Here is a 24853-nt window from a genome sequence, read left to right as displayed (position 1 = left end):
TTTTTAAATAAAAATTTTAAAGTTCAATTTGGATCTTATGAACAAAAAGTTGAACAGAGACATGGAAGACACAAAGAAAGGATCCAAACTGAACTGCAACGAAAAATACACCAGAAATATTAACAGCAGATTAGACATTGGAAAAGAAAAGATTAATAAACTTACAAACACAGCAATTAGAATGATCCAAAACAAACATAAAAAGAAAATATAAAATTTTTAAAAATTAAAAACATAACACTGGACAACTACAAGGTTAATGTGTGAAATGAAAGGGAGGGAACAGAAAAATATATTTCAAATTCAAATGAAACTGTAAACTCACAGGTCCATAAAGCTCAACAAACCCTAAACACAAGAAATGAAGAAAAAAGGCTGAAAAATTCATTACCAGCCAACTCACACTACAAAAAATGTTCAAGTCCTTCACAAAGAGACAATGAACACCAGAAATGACATTCATAAGGGTAAATAGATACTTTTTCCTTCTTTTTAATCTCTTTAAAAATGTTTTAAAATTTTGATACTGTAATTTTGGCATTTATAACACATACATAAGAAAAATATGTGACAATGATACCATAAAATCCAGGAGGAGAGAAATGAACGTATACTATTGTAAGATTTTTATAGTATACTTAAGTATTATCACTTGAAGATGGACTGTGACAAGTTAAAATGTATACTATTATAAGCCCTGAAAAAAATAAATAAAATTAAAAACCACTAACAAAATTATAGCTTACAAACCAACAGAGAATAAAAAATCTAGGGTACCTGGCTCAGTCAGTTGAGTGACTGAGTCTTGATTTCAGCTCACGTCACAATCTCATAGTTTGTGAGATCAAGCCCTACATCTGGCTCTACACAGACAGTGGCACAGAGACTCGTGGGATTCTCTCTCTCTCTGCCCCTCCCCCACTTGTGCATGTGTGCTCTATCTCCCTCAAAAATAAACTTAAAAAAAAGAATATAAAATTAAATCTTACAAATAATTAATTAAGGCTGAAGGAGATGAAAAAGAGAAACAAAGGCAGATGAGACAATCAGGAAACAAACAGGAAGATTTAACCTAACTGTATGAATAATGGCATTAGATATAAATGGTCCAAACATCTAAATAAAGAGCAGAGACTGGGGCGCCTGCCAGGCTTAGTCGGTTAAGCGTCCGACTTTCGCTTAGGTCATGATCTCGCGGTTCGTGGGTTCGAGCCCCGCGTCGGGCTCTGTGCTGACTGCCAGCTCAGAGCCTGGAGCCTGTTTCAGTCTGTGACTCCCTCTCTCTCTGGCCCTCCCCTGCTCATGCTGTCTCTCTATCTCCTAGAAATGAATAAAAACATGAAAAAAAAATTAAAAAAAAAAAAAAAAGAGCAGAGACTGTCACACTGGATAAAAAAGACTCAACCACATGCTGCTTATGCAAGAGTACTTTAAATCTATAGGCACAAATAGGTTAAAAGTAGAAACACAGGAAAGATGATTCCCTACTAACACATAAAAAGAAAGTTGCAATGCCTCTATTATTATCAAAGTAGATTTCAGAGCAAAAAATACTATCACAATAAAAATAATCATTTCATAATAATAAGGGGTTAATTTATCAAGAAGCTCAAACAATCTCAAATGTTTATGCACCTAATAACAGAGCATCAAATATATGTAGCAAAACTGGGAAAAATAAGACAAATCCATAATTACCATCAGCAATTACACTACCACTCTTTCAACTAACAGAAAAACTAGATTCAAGGATAGAGTAACCTTGGAAAACACTATCAATTTGACCTGACTGACATTTATAGGTCACAACATCCAATAGAGGAATACACATTCTTCTAAAGTGTACATAGCATATTTACCAAAAGAGACCATGTTCCGTGCCATAAAACAAGCCTTGATAAATTTTAAAGGATTTAACTTATTTAAAATATGTCTACAGATCAAAATGGTATTAAATTAGAAATAAATAAAAGCAAGACCTAGGAAGGTCCAGAAATTTTGAAAATTACATAACATACTTAAAAATACCATGGATCATAGAAGAAATCAAAAGGAAGTCAGAAAGTATTTTGAACTGAATAAAAATGAAACTCAACATCAAAATTTGCTGGATGCCACAAATTTAGAAATTTCTAATTGCTAAATACCTACATTAGAAAATAAGAAAAATCTCAAAGAAATAACCTTGGCTTCTACCTTAAGAAGCTAGAAAAAGAAGAACAAATTAAACTGAAAAGAAAGAGAGGAATCAAAATGATGAATATCAAAGCAAAAGCCAAAAAAAAAATGACAACAGAGGAAATCTATGAAACTGAAAGAATTATTTGAGATCACTTAAATTGATAAACCTGTGACCAGATGATCAAGAAAAAAGGATAATTGGTGCTATAGGCTGAATGTTTGGGTCTCCCCTAAATTCATACTCCTATGTTGAAATCCTAAGGCCCAATGCAATTGGATTAGGAAGTGGGGACTTTGCATGTGATTAGGTCAAGATGGCAGAGCTCTCATGCATGGATTAATGTCCTTATAGAAGCCTTAGAAATATCACTCCCCTCTTCTGCCATGTGAGGATATAATGAGATGTCTGTAACCCAGAAGAAGGCCCTCACCCTGGATCATGCTTGATCTGGGACTACAGAACTATGAGAAATAATTTTCTATTGTTATACACCACCAAGTCTGAGGGATTTTGTTATAACAACCCAAAATGGACTAAGACAACAAGGGAACATCATAAACAATTTTATACCAATAAATACAACAACGAAACTGACCAATTCCATGAAAGACACAAACTACCGAAGTACATTCAAGAAAAAAAAAACAAAACCAATAACAGTCTTATATTAAAGATATTGAGACTGTAGTTTAAAACGTTTTCAGAAAAAACTTCCAGACCCAGATGGCTTCACGGTTACTTCTACCAACCTTATGGAAGAAATAGTAATGCCGACTCTACTTAAACTCTTCTACAATACTGAAAAGGAGGAAATAATTCTCTAATCATTAAGTGAGGCCAGTGTTGTCCCTATGACAAAATGAGACAAAAACCTTACAATCAAAGAAAGCTATGGACCAATATTCCTTTTTTAAATAATTTTTTAATGTTTTGTTTTATTTTATTTTATTTTATTTTGAGAGAGAGACAGAGACAGCATGAGCAGGGGAGGGTCAGAGAGAGAAGGAGACACAGAATCCAAAGCAGGCTCCAGGCTCTGAGCTAGCTGTCAGCACAGAGCCTGACGCAGGGCTCAAACCTACAAATTGTGAGATCATGACCTGAGCTGAAGTTGGACGCTTAACCAACTGAGCCATCCAGGTGCCCCATTATTCTTTTAAAACATCTCATTCACCTCCACACAAAAAGAAGCAGAGTTCAGTCACATTGGACTTTCCTCCCTATCACAATAGTTATTACTGAACAAAATCTGCCCTTGCTGCTCTAACTAGAATATAGCTTTACCTCTGGGGAGCCAGTGTGGCTCAGTCAGTTAAGCATCCAACTCTTGATTTTGGCTCAGGACGTGATCTCATGATTCACGGGTTCGAGCTCCATATTGGGCTCTGTACTGACAGTGCAGAGCCTACTTGGGATTCTCTCTCTCTCTCTCTCTCTCTCTGCCACTCCCCAACTTGTGCTCTCTCTCTCAAAATAAAGAGATTTTTAAGAGGGGCACCTGGATGACTCAGTCAGTGAAGCATCTGACTTCAGACTGGGATCTTGCAGTTCCTGAGTTCGAACCCCACAACAGGACAAAGCCCACTTCAGATCCTCTGTCCCCATCTCTCTCTGCCCCTCCCCCACTTATATGTGCTTACTCTCTCTCTAAAAATAAACATTAAAAAAGTTTTTTTTAACACAGCTTTATCTTTGATAAGACACAAAAAAACATTTGACAAAACCCATGATCCATTCCTAATCAAATTCTCAAAAAACTAGAAACAGAACAGAACTTCTTCAACCTGATACAGGTTGTCTACCAAAAACACACAGCTAACATCACACTTAATGTTGGAAGTATAAATGCGTTTCCCCTAAGATCAGGAACAACACAAGGATTGGAGGTTTTCAAGAGGACAAAAAAGCAGGGAGGCATCAAGATAGAAAGGGGCAGGTGATACAACTGCCCACGCAGAAAATTAAACAGAATCAAAGCTACTGGAACTAATAAATGAGTTTGCCAAAACTGCAAACAAGATATAAGTATCAATACACAAAAACCAATTTTATTTCTATGTACCAGCAATAAGCAATAAGAAATTAAAATTCTAAAAAACAGCACCATTTACAACAGCATCAAAAATACCAAATAAACAGGGATAAATCTGACAAAAGGTGTGTAAGACCTATCTACACACTGAAATCTAGAAAACATTGCTGAGAGAAATCAGATAAGGCTTAAAGAGGAGGCATACCTTGTTCATATATTCTTAACTGAGGGTTCTCCCTCAAAGTGAACTACAGAGTCAATAATCCCAATAAAAATCTCAGCAGACGTGTGTGTGTGTGTGTGTGTGCAGAAATTGACAATCTGATTCTTAAATTCATATGGAGTGCAAAAAAAACTAAAATAGGCAAAACAAGCTTGAAAAAGAACACTATTTAATTCTCAAAAGTTATTAAGCTATAGTGTTTATGATACTGTGGTACTGGTATAATAGTAGTAAATACGTCAATGAAACAAGAGAGTCAAGAAATAAGCACACACATATATGGGCAACTGATTTAAGATAATGCAATGGAGAAAGGACAGTTCAGTCTATTCAACAAGTGGTACTTGAACAAGTGGGCATTCATATGCACAAAAAACAATACTGGATATACACTTCACAAAATATACAAAAATTAATTCAAAATAGATCAAAGACATGTGTAAAACCAAAACTATAAAAGTTCTAAGATACTATTTGCAACTTTGGGTTAGGTAAAGCTTTTTTAATAGAATACCAAAAGTACAATACATACAAAGGGGGAAAAGGATAAATTTGACTTCAAAAAAATTAAAAAGTTTAAAACCAAACTTTGGTCTTCAAAAGACATAGGCAGGAGCATGAGAAGACAATCCAGACACTGGGAGAAAACATTTGTAAAACACATACCTGATAAAGGACTTGTATTTAGAATACGCAACTAAACAATAAGAAAAAAAAACACCAATATTTTTTTAATGGACAAAAGATTTAAAAAGGCTCTTGAACAAAAAAGATATATGGTAAATAAGTACATGAAAAGATGCTCAACATCATTACTCATGGGGGAAATGCAAATTAAACCACAATGAGATGCTAGTATACACCTTTTAGATACTAAAATTAAAAAGACAGACATAGCCAATGTTAGCAGAGATATAGAACTGGAACTCTCCTACTTCTTGTAGGAATGTAAAATGTGCAATTACTTTGAAAAACAGTTTGGCAGTATTTCAAAAAGTTAAACATACATCTACCATACGATTCCACTCCTAGGTATTTACCCAAGGAATTGGAAATATATGCCCATACAAGGGCATATACGAATGTTAACAGGAACCTTGTTAATAACAACCAAAATCTGCTTAACAATCCAAATGTCCATCGACAGGAGAATGAATAAACAAATTGTGGTATATCCATACAATGAACACTACTCAGCAAGGACACAATTACTGATATACACAACTTGGATAAATCTTGAAAGAATTAACCTTTAAAAAGAGACAAAAAGTATGTAACGTATAACTCCACCTATATAAAACTACAAAACACAAACTAATCTATAGTGAAATAAAGCAGATCAGTGACTGTTGAGGAAGGGATTAGAAAAGGGTGGGAGGGAATGATTACAAAGGGCATGAGGAAACTTTTGGAAGTGATGGATATGTTCACAATCTTGCTTGTGAAGGTACTGTACACTTTAAATATGTACTGCTTTGGGGTGACTGGGTGGCTCAGAGGGTTAAGCATCCGACTTCAGCTCAGGTCATGATCTTGCCGATCATGGGTTCGAGCTCCACATCAGGCTCTGTGCTGACAGCTCAGAGTCTGGAGCTTGCTTCCGATTCTGTGTCTCCCTCTCTTTCTGCCCCTTGCCCACTCGTACTCTGTCTCTCTCTGAAAATAAACTTAAAAATAAATAAATAAATATGTACTATTTATTGTATGTCAATTATACCTTAATACAGCTATTTAAAAATGAAATAAGGAGCGCTGGGTAGCTCAGTCAGTTAAGTGTCTTACTTCAGCTCATGTCATGATCTCATGGTTTGTGGGTTCAAGCCGCATGTCAGGCTCTGTGTTGACAGCTCAGTCTGTCTTTTCTTTCTGCCCCTCCCCCATTCACATTCTGTCTGTCTCTCTCAAAAATAAATATTTTTTTTAAAAAATTCTTTAATGAAATAAAACATAACAAAAAATAATCTTGAAAAATGTAAAGGTGGGGGCACCTGGGTGGCTCAGTTGATGAAGCATCCGACCCCTGATCTCAGGGTTATGAGTTTGAGGCCCACATTGGGTGTGGAGTCTCCTTAAAAAAAAAAAAAGAGAAAGAAAAATGTAAAGGGACCTATCAAACCAAAAAACACAGTTAAGTCTAGATAAGAAATTAACCAATAACTCTCTAAACTATAAAGAAAAAGAAAATATCTCCCCAAAACACTATAAAGAAAATGTTTCTTTAGAAGGAATGCAAACCACCTCCATAGCAGGTTTCTAAATGCAGACCAGAGTCTGGAAGGCAATAGATCAATACTTATAACACACTAAGAAAAAAAATACTCAAGAAACATCTACCCAGTTCATAAGCAACAGTAGCAGAAATCCTTTCATGAATTATAAAACATCCCTCTTATTTCCATAGTGGCTGCCATACCACTAAAACTAAATTCATTCATTTATTCATCAACTGTACTGACTACTGTGTAAAAGTCATGAGCTCTTCTTAGATCTGTATAGACATGGGCTCATGCAGTGGGTGCTAGAGAACCACACATCTATAAACATCTGACAAACTGTCAATGTTAACAGCTGGATTATTTGACTCTGTAAATTGCAATGCCTCTCTCTTCTCACAAGATTCAAAAGGAATAAAATTCTTATTGATGTAATGAACCGTCTCATGTTATCCTTTCTAGAGACTGAGATAAAGTTCATCTCTGCAGTTCTAAGAATGGAGGATGGGAAGGAAGGAAGCTCTGTGCAGAGCTTCTCTTACCCTCTTCACCTCCTCTCCCAAACACAAGCCATCAGAAACTGTACCAAAGGATTCTGTTTTGAACTCACTGTAACAAGGAAACTGGATAAAGAAAAACTCTAATGGACAAAAATGTGCCTTCCAAACCAATTCTGACACATTTCAGATCTTTGACACCTACAAAAATCATTTTCAGTAATGTGCCAGCTGCTGCCACAACTCATGGTGTCCTTCAAGCTCCTGTCTTAGCTGCAATTCTACTACCTGCTCCCTCACCTTGGCTCCCTGATTGCCAGAACTGTCACACTGCCATCAGGTGTTCCAACTATTCCCCACACTGAAGTGCAACAGAATGGTGCCTCTTCCAATACCAATTAAAATTACAATTCCAGGAGGACTTGGGTGGCTCAGTCGGTTACATGCTGAATTTCAGCTCAGGTCATGATCTCAATGTTTGTGGGTTTGAGCCCCACATCAGGCTTTGTATTGACAGTGTGGAGCCTGCTTGGGATTCTCTTTTTCCTTCTCTCTCTGCCCCTCCCCCACTGTGTTTTCTCCCTCTCTCAAAAATAAATGAACTTTACAAAAAATCCTAATTCATAGATGGAAGAAGGCAAATCATAAGAGACTCGTAAATACAAAGAACAAACTGAGGGTTGGTAGGGGGGTGGAGGAGAGGGGAAAATGAGTGACGGGCACTGAGAGGGCACTTGTTGAGATGAGCACTGGGTGTTGTATGTAAACAATGAACCACGGATATCTACCTCCAAAACCAAGAGAACACTTTACACATCATATGTTAGCCAATATGACAATAAATTATATTTATAAAAATCCCAATTCCATGAATATAATTAATACTATTTATCCAAACCTTAAAAAAAAAAAACATCAAATAGATCAATTCAACAAGTATTTACTGAATATCTACCACAATGAATCTGTAATAGGGTTTTATATCAAAAAGAATCTCTCTTCCTGGCCTAAAATGTTGGACTTCTTCCTTTACACCTAACAAGCAGAGCCTCCTCATGTATGTGTGTGTGTGTGTGTGTGCGCATATATATGTGTGTGTATATATATGTACATATACATGTATATGTGTGCAGGTATATACACCAAGAAATTCCTGCCATCTGGTGTCCAAATTCAATACTACAATGACTAGGGACCAAGCAACCTCAACTCCATATAGGCAGGCAAGCACCCTAGACTAAAAAGATGTTCTATTTAGTGGTATTTAAAAATCCACTGGGGCTATGGGGCACTTGGATTGCTCAGTCAGTTGAACATCCAACTCTTGATTTGAGCTCAGATCACGATCTCACAGTTCTGAGTTCGATACCAGAGTCAGGCTCAGGCTCCATGCCTGCTTAAGATTCTCTCTCTCTCTCTCCCTCTCTCTCTCTCTCTCACTCTCACTCTCACTCTGCCACTCCTCCCACTCATGCTCTTTCTGTCTCTCTCAAAATAATTAAATAAGCATTTTTCAAAATGCATTTGGGGGAAAAACTGAGAGCTCTCTCCCTAAAGTCAGGAACATGACACGGATGTCCACCCTGTCACTGTTATTCAACATAATACTGGAAGTCTTAGCCTCAGCAATCAGACAACACAAAGGAATAAGAAACATCCAAACTGGCTAGAAGGAAGTCAAGCTTTCACTTTTAGCAGATGACATAATACTCTATATGGAAAACCCAAAAGATCCCACAAAAAAACTGCTAGAACTTATGCATGAATTCAGCAAAGTCACAGGATATAAAATCAATGCACAGAAATCAACTGCATTCCTATACATCAATAATGAAGCAACAGAAAGAGAAATCAAGGCATCAATCCCATTTACAATTGCACCAAAACCCATAAAATACACAGGAATAAATCTGATCAAATAGATGAAAAACCTATCACTGAAAACTATAGAAAGCTTATGAAAGGAATTGAAGAAGACACAAAAAATGGAAAAATATTCCATGCCCCTGGATAGGAAGAGCAAATACCGTTAAAATGTCAATACTGCCCAACGCAATCTACATATTCAAAGCAATCCCTATCAAAATAACACGAGCATTCTTCACAGAGCTAGAACAAACAATCCTAAAATTTGTATGGAACCAGAAAAAACCCTGAATAGCCAAAGCAATCTTGAAAAAGAAAACCAAAGCTGGAGGCATCACAATCCCGGACTTCAAGCTGTATTACAAAGCTGTAATCATCAAGATAGTGTAGTACTGGCACAAAACCAGACACTCAGATCAATAGAACAGAATAGAGAACCCAAAAATGGACCCACAAACGTATGGCCAACTAATCTTTGACAAAGCAGGAAAGACTATCCAATGGAATAAAGACAGTCTCTTCAGCAAATGGTGCTGGGAAAACTGGACAGCGACATGCAGAAAATGAACCTGGACCATTTTCTTACACCATACACTAAAATAAGCTCAAAACGGATGGAAGAACTAAATGTAAGACAGGATGCCATCAAAATCCTCAAGGAGAAAACAGGCAAAACCCCTTTGACCTCAGACACAGCAACTTTTACTTAACACGTCTCCGGAGGCAAAGAAAACAAAGCAAAAATAAACTATTGGGACTTCATCAAGGTAAAAAGATTCTGCACAGCAACGTAAACAGTTAAAACTAAAAGCCAACTGACAGAATGGGAGAAGATATTTACAAACAACATATCAAATAAAGAGTTAGTATCCAAAATCTATAATGAACTTATCAAACCCCAAAAAACCAAATAATCCAGTGAAAAAGTGGGCAAAAGACAAGAATAGACACTTCTCCAAAAAAGACATCCAGATGGCCAATCGACACATGAAAAAATGCTCAACACCACTTGTCATCAGGGAAATACAAATCAAAACCACAATGGGATACCACCTCAAAACATTAACAACTCAAGCAACGGATGTTGGAGAGGATGTGGAGAAAGAAGATCTCTTTTGCCCTGCTGGTGGGAATGCAAACTGGCGCAGTCACTCTGGAAAACAGTATGGAGGTTCTTCAAAAAATTAAAAATAGAACTACCCTATGACCCAGCAACTGCACTACTAGGTATTTATTGAAAGGATACACGTGGGCTGTTTTGAAGGGGTACATGCACCCCAATGTTTACAGCAGCACTATTAACAATAGCCAAAGTATGGAAAGAGCCCAAATGTCCATCAATGGATGAATGGATAAAGAAGATGTGGTATATATATATACAATGGAGTATTGACCAGGCAATCAAAAAGAATGAAGTCTTGCCATCTGCAACTATGCGGATGGAACTAGAGGGTATTATGCTAAGCAAATTAGTCCGAGAAAGACAAATATCTTATAATTTCACTCATATGAGGAATTTACGATACAAAACAGAGGAACATAAGGGAAGGGAAGCAAAAATAATATAAAAAAAGGGAAGGGAACAAAACATAAGAGACTCTTAAATGTGGAGAACAGAGGGTTGCTGAAGGGGCTGTGGGGGTATGGGCTAAAAGGCATTAAGCAATCTCCTCCTGAAATCATGATTGCACTATATGCTAACTTGGATGTAAATTAAAAAATAAATAAAAATTAAAAAATTTTTTTAATTTAAAAAATCCATGTGGGCTAAAGGGTTATAAGAAAAGACTATTAATTTAAATGAATCTTAAAAGAAGACTATGAACTTAAATGAAAACTGAACGAATATGGGAAAGATATTTGGGGGTATTCTCCCATCTCCAGCAAATTAAGGGAAAACTGAAATACTGAAAATACTACATCCAAAACCCATCTATTCCACCACTGCCCCTGGTCAGCCTTTCAAGCAATGCTAACCACACTTCTCCCAAGAGCTCAGCAAAATAGGGTGCAGATTGATAATGCAAACAACTGAAGAAAGGAAAACATAAACTAAGAATATGGAGACCCCCTTTTAATTTATAGGGTAACTTTTCATTTTCTGTAGTCAATGTACTTTAAGAGCTATGATTTAACAGATCTGGGTTTCTTGTATTTTCTAGAAAGTTCATTTATTTTGAGAGAGAGAGAGAGAAAGAGCATGAACAAGAGAGGGGCAGACAGAGAAAGAGAAAGAATCCCAAGCAGGCTCCACAGACAGTGTAGAGCCCAACACGGGGCTCAATCTCAGAATCATAAGTTCATGATCTGAGCCGAAATCAAGAGTCTTATGCTTATCTAAGTCAGCCAGGTGCCCTGATAGATTCGTTTTTTTTTTTAATTATTTATGAAATAAGGCAAAAAATGTGTCCTATCAACTACAATGACTCAACTTGAAACAAGACTTATTACTTTTTGATTTAACAAGGATTCTTTAGTCTTCAACAAAGATTTACTACAAAATAGGAATGCTGTGAGAACTAATCAGCACATGTTTGTACAGCACAAGGTAAAGGCAAGGGGAAAGTAGGAGTCATCCTTGATTCCTCCCTATCTTACCCCGCATTAATTATCAAGCCCAGTGGATTAATAAGCTAAATATCTCTCTATCCCCACTACCCATCCCAGATGAAGTCACCATCACTTTTTCCTCAGGCCAAGGACTGGCAAACTATGGCCTGCAGGCCAAATCTGACCTGTTACCAGATTTTGTAAGTAAAGTTTTATTGGAACACAATCATGACCATTCATTTATATATTGTCTTTGACTATCTTCACACTGCAATGGTAGAACTGAGGAGGTGTGACTGGCCCACAAAGTCTAAAACATTTACTATCTGGCCCATTACAGAAAAAATTTGCCAAACTTGGCCTAGGTAGGCTTATATTAAATAATTCTCGTAACTAGTCTACCACTGATTCAATTCACTCTCCAAACTGCAGTCTGAGTGAAAGTTTTAAGGATGCAAATTTGATCATTAATTCTGCAAAGATAAATCCAAACTCTTTATGGTAACTCCTGTAACTTTTCCAACCTCCTATCTTGCCATTACCCTTCATGCTCCTGTTATTCTATTTTAATCTCTTCAAACTCATCTTGCTTTAACCTTCGGGCTTTCACCATATAATATTTCTCCCAACTGGAACATTCTATTTTCTCTGAGCTAACTCCAAGTCAGAGTTCAGGTTCTCTATATACAGGTCATCTTCTCCAGGATGCCATTCCTGACCCCTTGGGCTGGAGTTCGGTGTTCCTGAATTCCTCTCTCACTGACTTTATCCTTAGACTCTAATGAATTTTAATTGTCAGGCCAGATCAAGAGCCATACGAAGGCAGAGATAGGCTCTGTGATGTTAACTAAGATATCCTTGCAGCAAGCAGAGACTAGTATGTACAAGGTATTTATAAAATCTTGGTTCAAATTAATTTATCCTTTGCATCATGTTCTGAGATTTCAAAGAACTTTTACTCCGAGATTTACCAGAAAAAAATTATATAATTTTAGGCAATGAAGACAAGTCATGTATAACCATGGCAGAATAAGGTAATACCAAAGTCTGAAAACCTAGAAACCTATAAAGGACTGCTGAGCCCAACTATTTACACCATACATATTTTAGTGTATTACCAGAGAAAACCCTGATCATCAGAGCTTATCATTCTAGGCTGTATTTAATGAAAACAACAAAAATAATGAAACTTAAAAAAAGGTGTTCTCCTAATACCTGCTCTTCCCTCTCCTTTTCTTTGGTCTTACTTCTGTAGACTCTAGCAGCGGTGGCATCCTGGGCTGGAATGGCAGAGATCTGATGCAGTGGCATGCTCATCCCAGCCTCCTGTCTGGTTGTCTTCTTTACTGAACAGAGTCTCCAGTGGTAGAGTCATTTTGGGCCATGGACTTCAAACTGAGAGAGAGAAGACAAGACATAATTGAGCTTGACATACCACTTCAAATCTCCAACAGTGAGACTAGCATTTTATATTTATATTCTTATATGAACCAGTTACAGTATCTGATATAAACACTTGGTCTTCAAAACCAACAGAAGATAAATGTTTGTGGGGGAAATTTTAATATTTTTCTCATGCAATAAGATGGAAACACTTGAAAGAGGCATGTACATGTACAGTCAGATATTAATTTTCCACTGGCTATTAGGTTTTAAACACAGCAGTGTCATCCTCTAAGAATATTTTTGAAGTTAATTTTTTTCCTTGCACAAGCATTCATTCTGATAGAAGTAGTGCTCTTTCCTTAAAACCGTTGCCCCTGAATCTACATAATGGTAAGATTAAAGGCATAAAAGTCTAAAATAAATTTAAGCTATCTATGATCTATGCTTAACCTTCTTAAAGTGTAGACTCTCTAGACCAGTTGTGGGCAAACTTTTTCCTATAAAGGGCCAGACAGTAAATACTTTAGGCACTGTGAGCCATATAGTTTTAAAACTGCTCAATTCTGTGGGGTGCCTAAGTGGCTCAGTCAGTTGAGTATCTAATTCTTGATTTCAGCTCAAGTCATGATCTCACGGTTCATGAGATCAAGCCTCACATCGGGCTCTGCGCTAACAGTACAAAGCCTGGTTGGGATTCTCTCTCTCCCTCTCTGTCTCTCCCTGCTTGCTCAAGTGTGCACAAATGAATGAGAATGGTTATGTTCCAATAAAACTTTATTTACAGAAGCAGGTGGCAGGCTAGATTTGGCCCATGGCCTGTAGTTTGCTAACTCTGTTCTAAAGAATTTTCCATGGAATATTCCTGGGCCATCATGGATATTCCTGGGATCTTGAAAAGGCTGCTTTTAGGTAAAATAATAGTTTCTAAATAAGCTTGATTCAATGATTCCAAGCACACCTGCCTTTTTCTGGTTTTCTCCTACATTCTTCCAAAATTCCGGGTAATTGAGTTGTGTGTTCTCTATCCTCTTATCCCATGCCCATTGAAATCCATCAAATGCAGTATACAAAACCAATTATATATCCAAATTATCCATAGGTTTAATATATGTTTCATGTTATCTGCATTTTAACAAAGGATGGAAACATTAAACTAAAACAATGCATCTCTAATTTTGGGATCTTAAGCTGATAAGAACAGATACTACACTTGATCTTAGCCAAAAGGCCGAGAAGCGATCTAATTTTGGGGTCTTCACTTATTAACCATGTATTGGAGGCTGAGGCAATAGGCAGGGAATGTAAACAAGAGGGCCTGACAACCTTAAGGTCACATCTGAAGAGCAGCCATTTATAGTCCACCTCTGCCTCCCCATACTCTGCTCTGGAACAAAGGTAGGTGTTTGTGTGGCTGGTCTCACCTCTGACAGTTTTACTTAGCCAAACTAAAGAGCAAAAGAACTCACAAAATTAATTCCCTTCATAAGATTCTCTGATCAACAAGCAACAAAAATAAGAAACTAGAAGGTATCAATACTATGAAAAAATGAGCTACAAGAATATTGTTTTCAAAAGTCTAGTTTTATAACAGGTAGGTGATCACTGATAACCAATAAAACCAGAAATACAGTAGATGATATTAACGTCTAGATATTCTAATCAATTACTAAAATGCTAGTGCATGTTATACATCATCTACTTTATCTCAAGCCTATGATGAAGCTGACACAAGATGGAGCACTGTGCCCAAGAAATGGGTTGACTATTTATGTTCACATTACACCAAGATAAGAGGCACTTACTGCCTGGTTGTCTTATACTCTCTGGGAGATCACAATAGTCACTGGTGAGCAGTTTTTTTATCATTTCATCACTCATGCATCAAAGTCCCTGTCACAGATGACAAACTCCATGTGGCCTCTTGGGATACTTAACTCGAACCAGAGCCCCACCCACATCATGCCACTAGCTGCCTTTGGTGCTTCTGGTATAATAATCATTATTACATCATTGGTACATGACCATGACAAGCCTGAAGAGGACTATATATGCCAGAGAAACACAGATGTGAGAGAAGGTTTTAAGTGTTCTGTGGAATTTTGAAGGACCTCTCCTCTTAACAGCCATTTAAGCTACTCTTCTGATTTGAACCCCTATCTCCAGGTAAGTCAGCCTGAAGTAATCCCTCTCCTATGCAATATTTAGGATAAAAATGGTAATCTTAAAAACCAAACCAAAAAACTGACCATGCCACATTTTTTGTGAAGGTTCATGTGAAAAGTATAAAGTAGGTATTACTTGTACTATTTTCTTTGCATAATTTCCAAATATTAATACCAATTCATCTGTAATGAAGAGTAATAGTTAAACCTTTGCACTATGCCTGACAATCCAGGCATGAGAACTTCAATCCCACTAATGCTAACTTGAAAAACACAGCACACCTAATACGAACATCCATATCTAGAAGAAATGGACAAACTGGTTAAGAATACGGAAATGGATATGTCATGTCAATGGATCAGAAGACTTTAGATAAAATTTAGAGACATGAAATAAGCCCATGTAACTATGGTCAACTGGTTCTTCAACAAGGATTCCAAGACCATTTAATGGGGAAAGAACAGTCTTCTAAACATGCAAAAGAATAAATTTAGACTCCACTCTTACACAAATTAAAAAAATAAACAAACTAAACATCACCAAAATAAAAGCATTTGTGCTTCAACAGATATCAAGAAAGTGAAAAGACAACCACAGAACAGAATAAATCTTTTTGCAAAACAATAAGGGATTTGTATGTTGAATATATAAAGGGACTATCAAAACTCAACAATAAATACACAAATAATCCAATGAAAAATGGGTTGTTGAACACAATCTTAATTATACAGAACTGATGGTTACCAGAGGAGAGTGGGTGGGAGGATGGGTCAAATAGGTGACAGGGATTAAGGGAATGCACTTGTGGAGATAACCACAGGGTGATGCATGGAAGTGCTGAATTACTATACTATACACCTGAAACTAACATAACTAATGTAATGTAACTGAATGTTAACTAACTGGAACTAAAACAAAAACTTTAAAAAAAGAAAAATGGCTTGTTCAACATCATTAGCCAACAGGAGAATGCAAATAAAAACCATGAGATATCACTTCAATTATGGCTATATTTAAAGACAGGTAAGTGTTGGCAAGGGTGTGGAAACACTGAAACCCTCATACAGTGCCAGTGGAAATACATGCAGCTGCTTTGGAAAACTGTCTGCATCTTCTTTAAAATGTGAAAATAACACAAATGTCCATAAGTTAATGAATGGATAAATAAAATGTGTTATCTATAAAATGGAATTATTATTTAGCAACAAACAGAAATATGAATACATGCTACAAGTGGATGAAGCCTGAAAGCATTATAAAGTGAAAGGACTACATATAACATGATTACATTTGTATTAAGTGTGCAGAGTAGGCACATATAGAAACAGAAAGTAGATTACTGATTGCCAAGGACTAGTGTAGGGATGGGGGGTGAGGGATAATGGCTAAAAAGGTTTCTTTTTAGAGCAATGAATATGTTCTAAAATGTATTATGGTAATGTCACATAACTCTTAAGTATACTAAAAACCATAGAATTATATACTTTAAATGAGTGGATCTGAATGAATTATATCTCAGTAAGACTTTTTAAAAAATACGTAATTTAACTGATAGGGACTAAGAGAGATGACACTGTATTTTTCCTTTGTGCTATCTCAATGTAATGTACTGGGATGACAAGGTCACTGTTATCCTATCACTGTTCCAGTTTTGAGAAAGGTAACAGGAAAAGTGCAAAATCAGCAATCAGAAATGTAAGTTCAAGACTTGACTCTTCAAAACTGTGTAATGTTGGGTAAACTGAGGAATTTCAAAGGCTCTGTTTCTTCAGCTGTAAAACAGAAAGGTAATAATAATCTCTACTCCATTCACAGGGTTATTGTGAAGACCAAAGAAGACTGTGTCCATGTGCACAAATGTAAGGGTTCTTAACATCAGCACATTTTCCAGCCTCCTTTTTCAGGCATCTGCAGTGATTCCCCTCACCGCCTCACAAAGGCCAGTTTGTTTGCTTTCTTTCCAGTACCATTTTCTGCCTTCCTACCCCTCATACTGACACAAAATTTGCACAACCGAGACCTCAAATTCTTTCTGACATTTCTTTAGGATCTCTAGTAGCTTGACTATAAGGAGAAGCAAGGCTGATCACACTATCCCTATGAGGGGAGAGGTAGGAAGGCCTGATCTAAAATACGACCAGCGTGGCCTAACAATTAAGCTGTTCTATGTGCTTTCCAAATGGTTTAGATAAATGAAAGATTCTGTCCATTCCAACAATGATGCCTGAGACAAATACAGACAACAAGGAGGAAGCCAGGAGAAGACAAAGATGCCAGTTGCAGCTTCCCTGCGGGACAGTCACCCCAGGTCTGCTTGCCTCCCTGTACCCTTGCTCACAGGGTGCCAGGCTCCAGCAGCACTCTTCTCCTCACCATTGTGCAGAGCTGAATGCTAACATCCTGAATGGCACTCAGAATAAACAACTTTAAATTAAGCCTGTTTTTGTCAGATGCACATTTCATACAAAAAATGAGAAGCCTGTGCACAGCAGCTAGCAGATACAAAAAGATTAAAAAAAAAGAAAAAAGCAGTAACAGGAGTGAGGAGACCAGCTGTAGTACACAGCACTGAAGGATCAAAGCAGGACTTAAAGCTGGGAATATGAAGGAAGAGAGAGCATCTGAAAAGGAGCATTTGAAAGAGAGCATTTGAAAAGTAGGACTGATACAGTCTAGTGAGGGGACTAAACTGTACCCTGGTTTCTGGGTGTACGTTCAAAAGACCAGGATGCACAGAGGAGTGGGGGGTAAAGGAAAGCTCACCATGGACACTGAGCTTGACATGTCTGTGGGAAACTCCAGATATGTACACAGTGTACAATGGGAGTCAACGACATATCATGACACCTGAACACACAGGATTAGAATCCATTTTCCAACAAAAACCCGCAGAATCAGTAGTTTATGTCATTAGGTGCTAGAAACAAATGATAAAACCCAGTATCAAAACAGACATTTTAAATAGCAATGAAGAATCCCTAACTTTAAAAAACATCCATCTCAAATAATTTAAGTTTACACTCACATGACAAAACTCTTAGAGGCATTCTATTTAAGCAAAGGGAAATGAACACATTACCACTGCTATTATTTAATATATAGTTGAATTCTTTTCTAATGTGATTAAGACTTAAAAAGAGAACTGTATAGTGTAATGAAAGAGCTAGAGTCCAAAGGAATTTTCTTTTATTTTTTTTAAATATTCAAGTTAGTTAACATATAGTGTAGTATTGGTTTCAGGAGAATTTAGTGATTCATCACTTACATATAACACCTAGTGCTCATCACCAGTGTCCTCCTTAATGCTCATCACCCATTTAGCCCACCCCCCCACCTCCCTTGCAGCAACTCTCAGTTTATTCTCTATAGTTTTCCTTCTCTTCCCCTATGGTCATCTCTTTTGTTACTTAAATTCCACGAGTGAAATCTCATGGTATTTGTCTTTCTCTGACTTACTTAGCTTAGCATAATACACGCTAGTTTCATCCCCCAAATGGCAAGATTTCTTTCTTTTTAATGGCTGAGTAATATTCCATTATATGTGCTGTATATATATACATCATCTTTTTTTTACATGTTTTTATTCATTTTTGAGAGGGGGAGAGACAGAGTGTGAGCAGGGGAGGGGCAGATAGAGACAGAGACACAGAATCTGAAGTAAGCTCCATCCAGGCTCCAAGCTGTCAGCACAGAGCCCAATGTGGGGCTCAAACCCATGAACCACGAGATCATGACCCAAGCAGAGTCAGATGCTTAACCAACTGAGTCACCCAGGTGCCCCTATACCACATCTTTATCTGCTCATCAGTTGATGGACATTGGGCCCTTTCCATAATTTGGCTGTTGTTGATAGTGCTGCTATAAACACTGGAGTGCAGGTGCCACTTTGAATCAGCATTTTTATATCCTCTGGATAAATACCTAGTAGTGCAATTGCTGGGTCATAGGGTAGTTCTATTTTTTATTTTTTGAGGAACTTCCATACTGTTTTCCAGAATGGCTACACCAGTTTGTATTCCCACTAACAACGCCAAAGGGTTCCCTTTTCTCTGCATCCTCACCAACATCTGTTGTTTCCTGAGATGTTGATTTTAGCCATTGTGACAGGTTTGAGGTGGTATCTCATCATGGTTTTGATCTCTGTATTTCCTTTCAGATGAGTGATTTAGCCACATGGATGTCTTTAGCCCAAAGGAATTTTTTCTTTTTAAACTTTTTATGTTTATTTATTCTTGAGACAGAGAGAAACAGAGGATGAGTGGAGGAGGGGGCAGAGAGAGAGGGAGACAGAATCCGAAGCAGGCTTCAGTCTCTGAGCTGTCAGCACGGAGCCCGACACGGGGCCCAAACCCATGAACTGTGAGATCATGACCTGAGCTGAAGTCGGACACTTCAACAACCAAGCCACCCAGGCACCCCTTAAAGGAATTTTCTAAGAACTACCAGAATCAGTTAAAAACATAAAAATTTATATAAAATCAGTAATGCATTCTAGGGTAAGAAAAAAGTATATGAATACATAATGTCACCAACACTCCTATATATCAACAAAACAAAAATCATGAAACAGAGATAAATGATTTAAAAAGCTACTTAAGAACTTTTAACGAAAAACATTTAGTGATTTTAGAGTATATCTGGAAACAATAATAGTTTGTATTATAATAATAAATTGTGTTCTCCACAAATAAAGCATATATTTAATGTAATTCCAAAGTCTAAGCAAGATTTTCTACTTGACAAAAATTATTCTGAAAGTATGCATAAGAATTAATAAGATGATCAAATAAAAATGTTAAGAAGTAATAGAGAGATGAATTCTCTTGAAATATAGACATAACTAGGCAATAATTATTATTAAAACAGCAAGATACAGGTCCAAGACTGAAAAAGTCCAAAAACTGATTGAATTATACAGAAGAGTAAAACAGCAGCCCAAAATTCTAGGAAAGGGGAAAGTTTCTTTTTAACTGATGCTGGGATAACTAGACAAAAATTTGGAAGGGAAGGGGTACCTGGGTGGCTCAGTCAGTTAAGAACCAGAATCTTGATTTCAGCTAGGGTTATGATCTCACGGTTCGGTGGGTTCAAGCCCACATCGGGCTCTGCACTTACAGCACGGAGCCTTCTTGGGTTCTTTCTCTCTCTCTTTGTCCCTCCCCAACCCTTCCCCAAATAAATAAACATTTAAAAAAAAGAATTTGGGAGGGGAAATAATATCAATTAAGACTCACACTTCAGAGGGGCCTGGATGGTTCCGTCAGTTAAATGTCTGACTCTTGATTTTGGCTCAGGTCATGATCTCACAGTTTGTTAGATTGAGCCCTGTATTGGACTCTGTGCTGACAGCATGGAGCCTGCTTGGGATTCTCTCTCTCCCCCTTTCTCTCTGCTCCTCCCCAGCTTGTGTGTGTCTCTCTCTCAAAAATAAATAAGTATTTAAATAAACAAATAAAAACATTTTTAAAAACTCATATTTCATTTATTGAAATAAATTCTTACAGATACACAAGTTAAATGTTAAAAAAAAACACACAAAATGCAATTTCAAATTAAGGAACTAAAGGGAGACTGACTTTCTAAGCCTCGAATTAACAGAAAAAAAATTATGAAAGATTTATAGATATGACCTTATCANAAAAATAGGCCAAAAAAAAAAAAAAGACTGGAAAATATTTGTAGGATATGGGACAGAAAATCAGTATCTTTTATATATAAAAAGTTAATACAAATAGCTTTTCAAAAACACTAAAATCTCCACAGATAAAATGGGTAGGGCTTAGGAACAGCCACTTCACAAATGAGGACATAACACAGGTCCTCACTTAACATTTTCTTAATCAGGGAAAAGCAACAGCTCAGGGAACCATTTTTTCCCCTTTACAAAAGTCTACAAAAATATGATGAAATCTATCACTGACCAATCAGCACTGAACTTGTGTTCTTACAACTCTCTGGCAATAATCATAAACTCAGAATGCCTATCAGGAAAAATGTTGCACAACAGGGCAAAAACTGTGAAGGAGCTTACCTGCAGGAAGCTTAGCTTGAGAAAATACACAAAAATCTACAAGCCCCAAGACTTCCACCATAACATGATTTACAACAAAGAAAAACAGACAGTTCCTGTAATTTCCCCAAACTGAAAAAAAGCTAAGTAAATTGTAGTGCTGGTACAATCAAAGGAATATTATGTGGGCATTAGAAGCAACATGGATTTGATAAAAAGCAGATGATATAAATTAAACACATACTGTAATTATGACTATGTTAATATACATACAAGCAAAAATGCTAGGAAGGAAACTTGTTAAAAATGCTAACAGTGGCGGGGCGCCTCAGTGGCTCAGTCGGTTGAGCGTTGGACTTCAGCTCAGGTCATGATCTCATGGTTTGTGGGATCGGGCCCCACGTCGGGCTCTGTGCTGACAGCTAGCTCGGAGCCTGGAGCCTGCTTCAGATTCTGTATCTCCCTCTTTCTCTGACCCTCTCCTGCTCACGCTGTCTCTCTCTCTCTCAGAAATTTTAAAAAAAAAAAAAAATGCTAACAGTGGCTTAATGATGTGGCAATATAAATGACTCTTCACTTCTCTATTTTTTAAACGTTTAGTGACGATATATTATTTTTTACAATTTAAATATTTGAAGAGCTAAAATTAAAAGCTCAAGCCGTTCCACTTAAGTTGGGAACAGTCAGAGACCTATGTTACCAATGAATATATACAACCAGAAAAGGGCTCTTTTCTGTGAGAAGTACATTTCTGAAGGACTCACAGAACTCAAGCCTAATCTTTCTACATGAATAAAGTAGGAAGATGCATTCTCAGGACATAGATGTTTTCAAGCACCGTAGGGTTTATTTTATGTTCCTTCTCAATTTTGTCAGCATTTCTTTTAAGATTTTCCCAAAGCACTCTCCCTTTAAAAACAGCATAGTTGGGGGGCACCTGGGTGGCTCAGTCAGTAGGCTTCTGACTTTGGCTCAGGTCATGATCTCAAAGTCCATGGGTTCAAGCCTCGCGTCAGGCTCTGTGCTGACAGCTCAGAGCCTGGAGCCTGCTTCGGATTCTGTGTCTCCCTCTCTCTCTGCCCCTCCCCTGCTTATGCTCTCTGTCTCTGTCTCTCAAAAATAAACAAACATAAAAATTAAAAAAAAAAAAAGCATAGTGTGTCATGAGAACAGTTCACCTTCATAATGTTTTATTACATTTGACTTTCATTCTACAGTTACTAATTTTCGAGACTGCATTCTTTGATATCTTACATATAGTAAGACTTTATTAATACTGTCATGTCATACTATTTTTAGTTTGTATATTTCTCACGAAATGGAATGGCCATTACACACCAACAGAAATGAAAATTCACAACATGAACATGTGGCAAATATGAGTCTAGTATTACAATATGGCAGACTATCGATATATCTGAGCATTTGCCCACCACTTGGAAAGCTATCAGTTGCTTACACTACCCTTTTTTTCTCCCGGTATATGTCTGTCCCTGTTACTATGGCAGAAAAACCTGTGGCAGGAACCATCATCTTTCACAGAACATAACCACAGACAATCAATAAATGTTTCATCCTTTTAATCATGATTATCTTGTTCCAAAATAGTGAATGCCTTTTTTCCACCAGGAGAATGGATTATTCTTCTTAGAGATATTTCCATGTGTGAAGAAAGCCCACATGCCAAGGATCTGGCAATGAGATTGGGTACTTTTGCTGTTCAAACAATATTTACTGTAAAAATTCCTCAATTTCCTGCCACCAATCACATAAACTTGCCCATTGTCCCCAACCCCTTCATTAATTATGTTAATTATATTATGTGGTTCAAAGGAAAAGGAGACCCCAACTCTGGGACTATACCTGGGCTCTCCACTCGCCTCTTCATCTGGCTATTCAGTGGCCTCACTTATCAGCCATCCTCCTACCTCATACTTTCATCCTCTCTTTTCTAATGGCTTCTTCACACCAACAAGGTAAGAGTTTTCCAAGGAAAATCCATAAAGTAGATTATGTAATTAGATGCTATTAAAGAATTATTAAATTCCAGATCAATAAAGAATTTTAAAGTGCTTTGTGGATCTCCCATCTTTTTATAAAAACAAAAATAAAAATGCTTTCAATTCTCCTATCCTCTTTCCCTCTATAAGCAAACTTTCTGAGCCATGTACAATGTTCTTCACTTTCTTGCCTTTTACAACTCACTTCAATGCAATACAACCTCTGTTCCTTCATTTCACAGAAAATGTTCTTGGCCTTTCTTAATCACTGATCAAACTTGGGAGAAGAGTTCCAAATGAAAGTAACCAAAATAATAATACAAAATGACAACAACTAGCAGAAATAAAGATTAGAGTTTTTAAAACCCTTTTAAATAAGTCAGTCAACATCCTCATAGGTGTACAGATGATATACCAACCATAAAGCTAAAATATGGTAACATTAAAAAGAAAAAAGTACTCTTGAAAATTCAAAATTATAAGCAAAATTAGAAAACAGTTTCTGACAGCTCAGAGCCTGAAGCCTACTATTCAGATTCTGTGTCTCCCTCTCACTCTGCCCCTCCCCCGCTCGCAATCTGTCTCTATCAAAAATGAAAAAATGTTTAAAAAATGTTTTTTTAAAAAAAAAGAGAAACAAAAGGGGGGAGAAAACGTCACTTGACTCTTGGGATCGTCCCATGTATCCTGCTTTTTGACAGCAAAACAAAGGTCTTACATACTCTAGAGCTCTTCTGAACTGACATTTCTTCATTTTCTATGCACATTTCATCTCACAGCAATCTGGCTTCAATACAGTAAAGTCAACATTGTTCTCTATGCTGCTAAACCTAAAGGACATTTTCTAGCCCTCGTGTTATTTTTTTAAATTTAAATTCCAGCATAGTTAAATACAACGTTATATTAGTTTCAGGCATACAATACAGTGATTCAACAATTACATACATCACCCAGTGCTCATCCCTAGCACACTCCCTTAATCCTCATCTCCTATTTCACCCATCCCTCCAACGTAACTCCCCTGCGGCAGCCATCAATGTTTGTTCTGTATTGTTAAGAGTCTGTTTTGTGGTTTTTCTGTTATTTTTTTCCTTTGCTTATTTGTTTTGTTTCTTAAATTTCATGAGTAAACTGAATGGTATTTGTCTTTCTCTGAGTGACTTCATTCACTGAGCACTATAATCTCTAGCTTATCTGTATCATTGCAAATGGCAAGATTTCATTCTTTTTATGGCTGAATAATATTCAATTGTATATATACACACATCTTCTTTATCTATTATTCATCTACTGATGGACACTTGGGCTGCTTCCATAGTTTGGCTATTCTAAATACTGCTGCTATAAACAGAGGGTTGCATGTATCTCTCTGAGTTAATGTTTTTGTATTTCGGGGGTAAATACCCAGTAGTGCAATTACTGGATAGTAGGGTAGTTCTCTTTTTAACTTTTTGAGGAACCTCATTACTATTTTCCATAGTGGAAAATAAACATTAAACAAATAATAAAAATTTTAAATGCAACACAACAAAGCAATAACTGACAGAAAAGTTATATGCAATTACCAAAAGTAAAGAAAAAGAAATCATAAAACACACAAACACATTCCACAGATTAAAGTTGACTCAAACTCAGAAACAAAGATGATAGTCTATTAGTTTTTAAATCTCCAAAAATAATTCAGAGCATGACTAGAGGTGATAAAGAGTAACATCAATGAAGTTACATTTA

General features: G+C 36.9%; 1 protein-coding gene, 1 long non-coding RNA gene and 1 pseudogene across 6 annotated transcripts in view; 1 reads left to right on the top strand and 2 right to left on the bottom strand.

The window, feature by feature from the left end:
* The window catches only part of MARCHF8 (membrane associated ring-CH-type finger 8), a 126456-nt gene that overhangs the window by 55331 nt on the left and 46272 nt on the right, over positions 1-24853 (bottom strand). For 2 of the 3 annotated variants that reach the window (XM_077746378.1, XM_077746382.1), the window contains exon 2: positions 12779-12958. In XM_077746378.1, the coding sequence (XP_077602504.1) occupies positions 12779-12880 (102 nt within the window). In that variant the 5' untranslated portion in view covers positions 12881-12958. Of the gene's footprint in view, positions 1-6425; positions 6449-12778; positions 12959-24853 lie in introns of those variants that run through there. The other variant, XM_077746381.1, reaches the window with a different exon arrangement.
* On the bottom strand, positions 14084-14189 carry LOC144217043 (U2 spliceosomal RNA; annotated as a pseudogene).
* On the top strand, positions 15024-17547 carry LOC144217017 (uncharacterized). 3 transcript variants are annotated; one of them, XR_013330820.1, is made up of 3 exons: positions 15024-15112; positions 16928-16971; positions 17301-17547. It is a non-coding gene; the product is annotated as an uncharacterized LOC144217017 (long non-coding RNA). The 3 variants fall into 3 exon arrangements; XR_013330819.1 differs by having other exon boundaries at positions 16928-17051; XR_013330818.1 differs by having other exon boundaries at positions 16928-17547.

This window comes from Crocuta crocuta, unplaced genomic scaffold (genome assembly GCF_008692635.1).
Source record: "Crocuta crocuta isolate KB4526 unplaced genomic scaffold, BGI_CrCroc_1.0 scaffold28, whole genome shotgun sequence".
NCBI classification, from domain to species: Eukaryota; Metazoa; Chordata; class Mammalia; order Carnivora; family Hyaenidae; genus Crocuta; species Crocuta crocuta.
This window is presented reverse-complemented; position numbering and strand designations above follow the sequence as displayed.